At 41.5% G+C, this 10,966-nt stretch overlaps 1 protein-coding gene and 1 long non-coding RNA gene across 3 annotated transcripts; one reads left to right on the forward strand and one right to left on the reverse strand.

Annotated features, from left to right (window-relative positions):
• Nucleotides 1-416: 416 nt before the first annotated feature.
• On the reverse strand, nucleotides 417-2,881 carry LOC148715728 (uncharacterized). The gene is made up of 2 exons (XR_015995876.1): nucleotides 2,515-2,881; nucleotides 417-1,615 (listed from the first exon to the last, which is right to left on the reverse strand). It is a non-coding gene; the product is annotated as an uncharacterized LOC148715728 (long non-coding RNA).
• A 1,179-nt stretch (nucleotides 2,882-4,060) lies between these two features.
• On the forward strand, nucleotides 4,061-7,699 carry LOC148715729 (uncharacterized). 2 transcript variants are annotated; one of them, XM_088746582.1, is made up of 4 exons: nucleotides 4,061-4,185; nucleotides 4,730-4,944; nucleotides 6,849-7,143; nucleotides 7,508-7,699. In XM_088746582.1, the coding sequence occupies exons 1-4, from the start codon at nucleotides 4,120-4,122 to the stop codon at nucleotides 7,643-7,645; spliced, it is 714 nt and encodes a 237-aa protein (XP_088602708.1). In that variant the 5' UTR covers nucleotides 4,061-4,119; the 3' UTR covers nucleotides 7,646-7,699. The 2 variants fall into 2 exon arrangements, with proteins under 2 accessions (XP_088602708.1, XP_088602709.1); XM_088746583.1 differs by lacking the exon at nucleotides 4,061-4,185 and adding an exon at nucleotides 4,613-4,651 and having other exon boundaries at nucleotides 7,508-7,698.
• The last annotated feature ends 3,267 nt before the right edge of the window (nucleotides 7,700-10,966 follow it).

Consider the following 10,966-nt stretch of genomic DNA (forward strand, 5'->3'; position numbering starts at 1 on the left):
TGTCAGGGTCCACGAAAAAGTCAAGTTTGTGTGACTAAAACTAGAGACCTCGTTTGGGAGGTTGGAATTTTTTTGCCCTATGTACTTCTATAAATATTATCCATACCTCCCCCCCACAGAAGGGACTTTTCTTAAGACCCCCTCCCAACACTCTGGAAATTGCAATGAAGGTTCATACATTTCCTTGAGGCTTTTGGCCTTTGAGATTCCCCCCATTCCCAAGAATTTTCAACCCTCTCTTTAAGCGGAGTATGGACATTTTCTGGAACTACACAATGCCAATTAGGTTGTAGCCTTGCTTCTGCAGTCCTACAACAAATGTAAGAGGACAGAAAGCATAGGAAGTGTGTTTTTTTTTTTTTTTTTAATGTGAAATTGAGAAGAACATTTTGGCACGCCATCCACAAATGCCAGTATGAAATGACAGACCACTTTTTCACAATCAAACAGTGATTAACACAATGGTTAACACACGTTTTTAGAATGAAATCATTCATAAGTAGTTTTCCATAATCCTCCAAATTCCATTCAAACAAGCTATGATCGTATTGACACCAAGTTCCACATTCACATGGGAAAGTTTTCATTTGGCATTGTCACATTGTTTGGAACTAAACATTAGAAACTAGCTTCTTTTAATAATGTTGTAAACAACTTTGCTATTTGTTGTTCACAAAAGTAAGTGAAATAGAAATGGAGAACTTTCACTTTGCTTCCCTTGTTCATTTGATTAGCAACTCTGACTAATTTCCTTGCAAAGACACTTCCCCTCTGTTGTGTGCTTCACTTCGATCTTGTTTTTCTCACTCACATCCTTTGGGAAGGAGAATTGTGAGCATATCCGTACACACACAAAGTAGTCATGCCATGCAATACATCCTTGATCAGTTATGATCAATCCATCACTATCACTAGTAGCTTTGAGAGTTATCGTAACAGTTTCGATTCCTAGTGAAACCACTCTTGGAGCTGGCTCTGTAATTGACCATAGCCCACCACGGTTCTATTACTTGAAATCAGATTTTGCATGCTTTGTTTGAATCATTGATACAGTCAAGTTTGCCAGCCTTTAGTATTGCCATAGCTTGCTGGCTCTCCACGGTACCGGTTCTTGCATATTTCTCACACACACAAATTGTGCAGCACATGACCAGCCCTTTTGCCCCTCAGATGGTACTGTACTGGTGGGATCATTGTCACCAGAGTGAGTTCTTGCTTCTCTTACAGTAGTATGCAATGAGGCAGTCGGCAACTTTAGTCCACCATCATAATGGGGCAGCATTCCTTGACAGTCCAGTGAAGAACTGCCTAGACTTCACCGGGACTGTTGCATGATATTTCTGAAAAACTTCACCAGGTCTCAATTCTTTTAAAAAACCCATCATACATTGATTTGATACCAGTGAATTCCAAACCTCTTTCCTCTGGCTGTTGAAAAGAATACTTGCTTAGTTCATCCCTCAAGCTTTTTGTAACAATTCAGTTTCATTGAATTTCCTGATTGCGGAAGCCACAACTTCAGCAAGTATGCTGACGCTCAAAGGCTGAATGGATCCTTGGTGAAGACTGCTGTGTCCTTCACACAGTCTTTGCAGATCATTTCATGTTGCTGGACCTACAACCAACAAAGAAAAATTACGATTCGTGCAACATATTGCTATAGTGAACGTTTGAAGTATCTTGGCTGGCCAACACTCGACTCGCGTCGTGAATTTCTTAGTTTAGTGCAATTATTCAAATTCATTCATGGTTTTTCAAGAGTAGACTTATATGTAATTACTTAACTTTCTCCAATAGTCGGACGAGATCTACCAACAATGTCAAAATCTGGACGCCTTATGCTCGAACAAATATCCTCAAGAACTCTTTTTGGTATAAATATATAAAAATCTGGAATGACTTGCCAAGTGACATAGTAGTTAGCTCTAGCTCTGCTAGTAAGTTTAAAAAAAAAAACTGAAAGAACACATTTTTAAATAATATCAATAATATTGCACCAATATCCATTTATCAATTAACTTGTTTTTTCAATAATTTTTACCTTTACATTTTAGTTTTATTTTTATTGCATATTGCTTTTATTCTGGGGGCTGCCGTCAATGAGAATTGAGTTCCTCTCTGGCTTGACCCTTTTTGCCTTTTTGCATCTCGATGTTATTTCTATTGTTATCTGTCTGTATTATTATTATTATTATTATTATTATCTTATTATTTAGGCAAATGAAGTTATTATAAATAAATAAATAAATAAATAAATAAATAAAATTCCATGTGAGCTGTTTCCAGCAAGTACTTCTCATATGAAACCAGACATTCAGTGTAGCTTCTACAGAAAAACCCTGATCAGTCATTGCAGCTAGGACATGTATATCTAAGTCCAATTTTTGGGGCTGTAACATTTTTAAAAGGCTGACTCGACTCAGTAACTTGCCATGCCCCGAATATACCACCGAGCGAACGTTTTGGGTCGGTAGAAAGAAATTACACACCTAAATTAGCACAATCGCAACTTACATGCTGCTTAACTGCTGCTACAAACTGCTGATTGACTCTTTCATCACCTTCTAAAATGTCTAAAATAACTTCCAAATCGTCTCCCCATAGCAAGCGCCATCTTGTTTTGAATGTGACTTCTACCTTCAACCTCAGAGGGCTCCCATTGTTCTTATCCTTTGAACTTCTCCGGCTTTCATAACCACTTCCCGTTCCCTCTATTAATTCTGATCAAACTTTATGATTCTCTCATAACTAAACACCGCCTTTCACAAACTCCAGATTCTCCCAGCCGCACGCCATACATTATTCATTCTAGTCTATCGAGGGAAGTTTTTCTAAGCCCCAGCCCTCTCGCGGCGGCCGCATCAAGGCCTCAAAAATTCAACTTTTTAGCTCATCCTCAAAGTTTATCATTCTCTCATAATTAAACAGCGCATTTCACAAACACGAGAGTGTGACAGGCGCGCGCTACACTTTCTATACTATTGAGGGAACAGTTTTTCGAAGCCTCAGCTCTCTCGCGGCGCCTGCATTAAGCTCTCAAAAATTCAACTTTTTAGCTCATCCTCAAAGTTTATCATTCTCTCATAATTAAACAGCGCATTTCACAAACACGAGAGTGTGACAGGCGCGCGCTGCACTTTCTATACTATTGAGGGAACAGTTTTTCGAAGCCTCAGCTCTCTCGCGGCGCCTGCATTAAGCTCTCAAAAATTCAACTTTTTAGCTCATCCTCAAAGTTTATCATTCTCTCATAATTAAACAGCGCATTTCACAAACACGAGACTGTGACAGGCGCGCGCTGCACTGTCTATACTATTGAGGGAACAGTTTTTGGAAGCCCCAGCTCTCTCGCGGCGCCTGCATTAAGCTCTCAAAAATTCAACTTTTTGTCCAATCGTCAAACCCCAGGGGACGACACAGCCCCACTTTAAAAAGTCCATGATCTCACCTAATCGGCCTCTATTCCTTCCAAACGCTGCCGACTGAACACCGCAAAAGACAACTCAAGGGTTAAAACAATCTCTTCTCCCATCCTAAGAGAGAAAAACCAGCGGGAAAAAAAGATGGCCTCTCTCGTAGACCTGTGCTATGCTTCCGACGACGACGAATCACAGATCCTAGACTTTCACGATCAAACCACGCAACATCCTCCGACTTCGACTTCGACTTCGAATTTATCGCCTGTAAGCCACGAGGCACAGGCAACGCAGCAAAAATCACCACAACCAGATTGCCTTGGCCAATTGGACAGCCCGCACCATTTGACTCCTACACCTACCCGGAAAAAACTCACCTACGCCCTAAGTCCGCGAGATATCCCACCCGATGTGGACGTCTTTCTGGATGCTGTTTGCAATTACTTCACTAGAGCGGTGAACCTTGAACGACAAAGTGCAGCCGTCGCGCAGTCCACTTTCCTCAAAGCGCGTGAGCGCATGATGTGTAAGTCACTACATGAACACTTATTATTCGCAGTCAATTACCTTGCTAGCTTATTCGCATTCAAATATCTTGCTCGCAAGCAAGTAAGCAACACACACGTGCGTCACACCTGACCTGATTTTCTGTTTTTCTGTTTCATCTCAAGGCTACCTTGGATTTTTGAAGAGATATCTCGGAATGGACCTAGCACCAGATGTTTTTCTCCGCCTAAGTCTCATGGAACAATATTTCAACTTTCTCAGGGTGAGTGCAGATTTGAATTTTGGCAATTGTTTCTTGTCGCCTTTAGGAAATAACTTTGCCGACAAAAACTGCAAAACTGTCTCAAGCCATCTGATAGGACGGCAACAAAGGTAAAAGAAAAGGAAAAATCAGAGATTGTGCCATATTTTCAGGCTTAAATTGTGCAGCAAGATACAACCGTTGTGCCCCATAAATCATTCGAGTTTTTCAGGCTTCATTGCTTTTGTTTGACCAGCTTTCAAAAGACGTTCTTGTCTTGCAAGTTTGCAGCTTGTTCAACGTCAGCAATATTTTTAACTCGGCCAATGCCCTACTGGTCTCCCCGCAGCCGTCACGTTTCGCGCGGCGAGACACGTGCTTGCTTGAGACAAAAAGGACACCTTGACAAATATGACATGACGCCCTTAGACCGCTGACCATAATGCTTGTCTCTTGAATCAAAATGGCTGCCGGAACTACTTCGCCGGTCAGCTCAGCTCTGCCAATTTCTCTCACTTGTTTTTTGGTTGTACGTGACCTGGATTTACTCAAATGTTGTTGCTAGGACGAGAGGCAATGCAGTTCGGCGACAATTTCAAACCACGTGAGCTCACTGCTTTATGCGGTGAAGTTTCTGCATAAGGAACACGGTCCTGGTTTCAAGGATGTACAAATGATTCGTCAGTTGAGAGCACAGGCAACGATATTTCAAAAGCAAGGCGACAGAGAACGGCCTTCGTCGCGAGAAGAGTTCGAAGCCCTAAATCGCTGGCTACCCTGGTGAGTTCTCTTTTGTTCTTTTGAGCCAGTACCTGTAAACTGGCAAATTAATAATTTTAGCAATGATACTGGTATACTGTAGGGACCAATGGATTTGTTATTGTCCATTTGAGATATGTATCAATCAACTTGAACTGAAGTAACAGGGGAATCAGGAAAATTGCCCTTCAGAAAAGCAGTTGGAGAGCAGTTCCCACATGGAATGTCTTTGTCAGTGTTTTCTAGCTACATTCCCACAGAGAAAGTATTAAAGATGTTAGCATTAGCACAGGGATTGTCAACAGTTTTACCACTTTCAAGAATACTGGGAAATGTAATCAGCTTTTACTTTACCAATGTTGATGATTGATATCTAATTCCAGACCATGTTTTTCTCATATTCATCTTATTACACAAAAAGTCATTTTTAAAATCATCGGATTTGCTAGCTATAATTTTTTTCTTTGACAACACTATTCCTGAAGTTCTTACGAAGATACATCAGATTAGGATTTGAATGTGGACACCTATGGATCTGGGAATAGAGCTTATCTCTGTATTGTATTTTGGCAAGAATGCATTTAGTGATACCGGGCTTGGTAGACGACTTGATTTTGCGTTTGGAGAGCTTTCGACACGGTGCATGATAATTTACAAGTTGAGATATCTGATCATAGCAAAATATTGAATCTAGTGTTGGCATCTATAACGATCACTTGAGATGTTATTCCAGATCTAGACGTGAAAATTAAGTCATTGATAAATTTCTCTTCACCGAGTTTGGAAAAGTCATTTTTATAATAGTTTAAAACTTTATATAGTCTACATGTGAGCAGGCTAACAATTGTGCATGACATTGCAATATTTTTTGTTAGAATTTTAGAATTACATCTTCAGAAACTATTTCCTATGATAACCAAATTATCATACACACAGGATTTGCATCATAAATTTCCTTTAGAATGATCACACCTAACTTCCAAAATTCTAGAGAATTTCCTGCTATTGCTCGATTCCTTATAAAAGAAGTACAGTTAGTTAGTTTAACTCAGTAGTTCAGAGTGTCCAGACCAGCACTTACTAGCTCAGAACCTCTTGGTCACAGAAAAAGTAACTCCAGTACATGTAACCTCAAGGTAGTGACCTATTCTACTGAGGATTTGGTATGTCACATTTGACCTATTATTGCATGTCTTACAGTTTGAGTTCAAGAATAATATGCTTCATGTGTACTTATCTCAATCCAATTGTTTAGTCTTTGCTTGAGTCCTTATATTAGTTGATTCATGTTCAAAATGTGTCAAGATTGCATTCAGCTTTCAGAACCTTGCATTTATCTGTATACTTGACTTAAAGTTCATTGGTGAAATCAGATATCTCACTACAGTCTTCATTCTTTAGTCCATCAGTAATGACAGATGTTGTCCTGTCACTGAATGAGATTCTACCAGTCTTCCTAGTTTTAAGTCCAAGGAAAATATGAAATTGTGATTGAAATAATTCAGTCTGAGATTGTGTACGATCAGGAATTGAGGAAGATGATTAGAGACTAGATTACCACTGATGGCATTCATAGCATGACTATTTGCAAATATATTATCAATGAAGGTTGCTGATCTTTAAGTAATACGTGTTGATTGTGAGATGCAAGGTACAAGAGAAAAGGAGTTTAGCATTAGCAAGAAATCATTGGACTCAGGATGACTTTCACAATTGAATAAGTTTATATGAAAATCACCCATAATGAAGAGGGACTTATTTACCCTAGTTAGCCGAGATAAAGTTGACTCGAGATGTTCTCTGAACCTTAGGGGTAGAGGAATGGTGTCTATAGGTACAAGGACGAAAAACATTTTTGACTTTTCTATCAATTATGTGGACTTTCTTTGTCGATTCTAAGTCAGCCTCGTCGTTCAATCTTTTAGGGACGAGGTTGTGGCTGCCGTCTCACTCCAACGCGAACGCTTTCAATTGAGCTGGGAGGTCAACATGAAAGCCAGGGAAAGCTGCAACTTGGTCCTTTTAAGCCTGTATGTTTTCATTCCACCATCCCGGGGTCTTGAGATGCGAACTCTTCGAATTGTCACAGAGCCAGACAGCTTGGAGGCACGACAGCGGAAGGAACAAAATCTGCTGGTGATGAGGGAAGATTCGATTGTGCTCCACTTTAATGATTACAAAACCAAAAGCTCCTGTGGACGGGATGAGCTAACTCTGCAGGTGAGATAAGGACTCAGTTTTTAAGAAAGCCCGAAACGCTCTTGTGGCGCTGATGAAAAGAACATTTGTACCAGTTGCAAAGTCTTTGCAAACAATGTGCTTTCCAAACATATAGTTTTTATGCCAGCTCAAGGGAAAAAAGAAATGGACAGCATGTGTTGTTAACATTTGCCAAGTTGCAGCCGGCAAGGGAATTGGGTAGCTAGTTATTTATTTATTTTCTTACGATTATGAAGGATCATTGTAGATTTTGCCGATTTCACATGAACAAAGACACCATACTCATTACTGTGCGAAGAATTTTCCCATCGCTTTCTAAAAAAGGGGAAGTCAACTGAAAAAGGATCTGTCCTTCTTTTTTTAGCCTGGCCACGAGCTGTACAAAGTTCTTGCAAATTACATCAAGGAGTTTCGTCCACGCCTTACAAAGGAGGAAAGTGGGAACTTTTTGCTTTTGGTAAGTAGATTCAACTTATCCCCCGAAACTGGACAATATTCATGAGAACCCTTCAACTCATCACCTTCAACTGGAAAATAGCATGCCACCCTAACCCTAACCCTAACCCTAACCCTTCTAATGGTGAATCTCTCAAAACCCTAACCCTAAGACCTAGCCCTAACCCCTAACTCTAACCCTAACCCTAACCCTCACCCTAGCCTAAAACTTGCCTATTTCTACCAAAAGTCTGCCCAGGGGATAAGTCATGACGTCCTGACAGCGTGACATTAATGACGTCACAACGACTTCAAATGTCACCCAACACGCGTCACAGACATACACGCGTATAGAGAAAAGACCAAAGAAACAAAAACAACAGAACAAAAACACAAAAAAAGCACAATAGTGACTTCGATGGCCGTATTTCCTCAAGTGTGACGTCATTGACGTTACTCTGACGTCATACGTCACGAAATACGCGTGACTGCACCACACGCGTGAAAGAAAAAGATCACAATTTTGAGTGAAATGTGCGCATCTCGTCATGTATGACGTCATGCACCTCATCATGGCATGAAGTGGATGACATCACGCCTCGCCTGGGTTGCGTAATGGCGCCACAAGTGCAATATCAATTGAGAAAACTGCTAGAGGTCTAAGTCCACCAAAGTGCTCCTTTTTTAAGTTTCTCAAGCCCCATTTTCCCAAAGCACATTAATGTAGACATGCTTAGAAAGGTCTCTGCAAGAGGAACACTTTGATATGTATAAAACTCCTTAACTCCTTAATGGGCATGCTCAGCGGAAGAGGTCGAGAACGAGGGGAGGTCCACCAAAGTGGTTTTCCTTAAGTTTGTCAAGCTTCATCTCACCAAACCACACTAAAGTAGTCATGGTTGGGAAGATCTCTGCCAGAGGAACACTTTAATATGTATAAAACTCAATAGGTTAAGAAACCCCTTAAGATACAGCAGTTAGTTAGGGTTGCAATCTAGGGCTAGGGTTAGGCTAGGGGTTAGGGTTGCAATCTAGGGCTAGGGTTGCAATCTAGGGTTAGGGTTGCAATCTAGGGCTAGGGTTGCAATCTAGGGTTAGGGTTAGGCTAGGGGTTAGGGTTAGCACCTTCACGTCTAAGGGAATCACCCTAGAATTAACTCAGTCCTGCCCAAATCTGGCATGTAGATTGTAAAGTGCATGATCTCTTATGGGGAAAAGTATCAGCTCAATCCGTCGCGAAGCATGCATTTTTGAACGAAGCAAAAAGGTCCGGTATAGGTATAACACCCACACAAGACTTGAACTTGTAACTTCACCTTGATACTAGGGCTTGATCTCAAACCTGCTAAAAGCTTTATTCCTGAGAGTTGAGCTCTGAAATTTTCACAGGATTCTTATGGCGTTCTCTCCATCTCGAGGAGCAAGTTTGATGTCAATCCGTGTCATACTTTTCATTTTAGGTGCATTTTGTCATCAGATGTCCATCCGCCACAAAGAGTTAGTGCTAGGCTTACCAGGTTTCTAAGGTCTTGCCACGCATCATTTCATCGAATCACAGCATGTGATACACTGTTAGGAAGGTCTCGTCGAGAAGAACATCTTCACGTGTTTCAATCTACTGAGCCTAATAATGCGCATGCGTTGGAGAAGGTAAAAAGTCGAAAAAAAGGGGCATTTTGACAGTTCCGTTTGAAAGGCTACGAAAACCATGAAAACCTCCCGAAACTGACAGAAGAGGACATTGAAATGATTGTTCATTCTATTGACAGTCGTGTGGTTTAATGGGTGTAGAAAATGATCCATTGGAGAATTTTCTACGAATTTTCTTGTTTGACGGGGTGAAATAAGTACGCTTTGCAGACCTATCTTTCTTAGCTTTCAAAATTCGTAGAAAAATCAATTTTCATCCGTTTCTCGTTAAACTTACATCGATGCAATTAGCTTTGAAAGTACTTTCCACTAGAATTATAAAAAGAGATGAAAGTTGGCGTGTCCACACTCTGTCAAAGTTGAAACTTTTTCTCACTTTTACCCCGACCTATTAAAAATGGAAAAATTGCTCGGCTCACAGTATTTTCAACGTCAGTGGTCATTAAACAGCAGGAAAAAGAGAAAAAGGAGGAAAAAGGAAGAGAACAAAATAAAAAAGAAACAGACAAAAAAGGGGAACTCCGGTATCGAACCCCGGACCGTCAGATTCTCGGTAATCTGCCCGCGGCGGTCATGGAGGGTCAAGAGTTCAATACCGGCCGGTGCGCGACTAAACTCTTTTTTGCTTTTTTTGCTTTTTTCCTCCTTTTTCTTCTTTTACCCCTCCTATTTTCATGCACTTTAGCTGCCGAGCATGGTTTTTCTCTTTATTTTTGAAAATAACCATCTTACCGATTTTCACTTGAACATGTACAAGTAAACAAACAAAATGGCGGACTGCACAATGCGATCGTAGTTTTGCTTTTATCGCCTAAGCCAAGGCCTAAGCCAGCCCACGGACACCCGAAATCAGCTTGCCTCTCCACGCTCTATGTATTGGCCCAGTTTTTTTGCAAAGAAAACGCTTCCTTTGCCAAACAAACGCAAAACCGAACCGGACCACGTGGTGGCAGCCATTCGCAAGTTGCCATCCTAGTTTTCTGCTTTTAGGCCTGAGCAGAAGCCCAAGGCAGCCCACGGACACCCGAAGTCAGCTTAAGAGTCCATTCTGTACCTAGCGGCCCATTCTATTTGCACTTTCAAGCCGTTCCTTTGGCCAACAGACGCACAACATGCTGCCAGCTCATTTGCATAATGCCAAAATCATTTGGCGAGGAGAGGTAGCCCTTCTTGCAAGCTACAACAACTACTAAGTCCCCGAAGCAACTCGCAAATCCCAAGCCCAGCTACTCGCCCGACTCGCATTCCACCCACAAAGCCCAAATCTCAACGCATTTTATTTTTTATTACATTTCAACATCACATCACATCACATCACAGCAGAGTTGCTTCAAGAGTCTTAGCGGCTGTTCGCTCGGGTTCTAATCCACTAGACTGAAACTTGGCCCCTGGCCGAGATACCCCTTCCATTCTTTGAAGAGCTCCTAAGGGCTTTACGGAACCTAGAGGCTTCATGATGCCTCCTCGGTCTCACCAAGCCAACCCAGCGGGAACCCAAGCCAAGTGAACCCAAGCCTCAACCGCTCCTTACCCAGCCCAGGCCCAGGCCCCCCTCTTCAAAATTCTCACCAAGGCCCGCTGAAAAATGCCCACCAGGGCAAATGAACATTTCTGCCGAGGGCAACTGAACACTGCCGAGGGCAAATCAACAACACTGTTCCTTCTATCCTTTTTCCTGCTGTAAAAGACCTTTTGCTGTTGATTTTCTCTAACGCTCGCCTCCGTTCATTAGTTATGA

The sequence above is a fragment of the Stylophora pistillata genome, unplaced genomic scaffold (assembly GCF_964205215.1).
Source record: "Stylophora pistillata unplaced genomic scaffold, jaStyPist1.2 SCAFFOLD_551, whole genome shotgun sequence".
NCBI lineage: Eukaryota > Metazoa > Cnidaria > Anthozoa > Scleractinia > Pocilloporidae > Stylophora > Stylophora pistillata.

Excerpts from the sequence above, each read along its gene's own strand:
- LOC148715729 (XM_088746582.1), top strand. The coding sequence starts at position 4,120 with ATGGACCTAGCACCAGATGTTTTTCTCCGCCTAAGTCTCATGGAACAA. Across the intron at positions 4,186-4,729 it reads AATATTTCAACTTTCTCAGG|GACGAGAGGCAATGCAGTTC; the intron begins GTGAGTGCAGAT and ends TGTTGTTGCTAG. Across the intron at positions 4,945-6,848 it reads CTAAATCGCTGGCTACCCTG|GGACGAGGTTGTGGCTGCCG; the intron begins GTGAGTTCTCTT and ends TCAATCTTTTAG.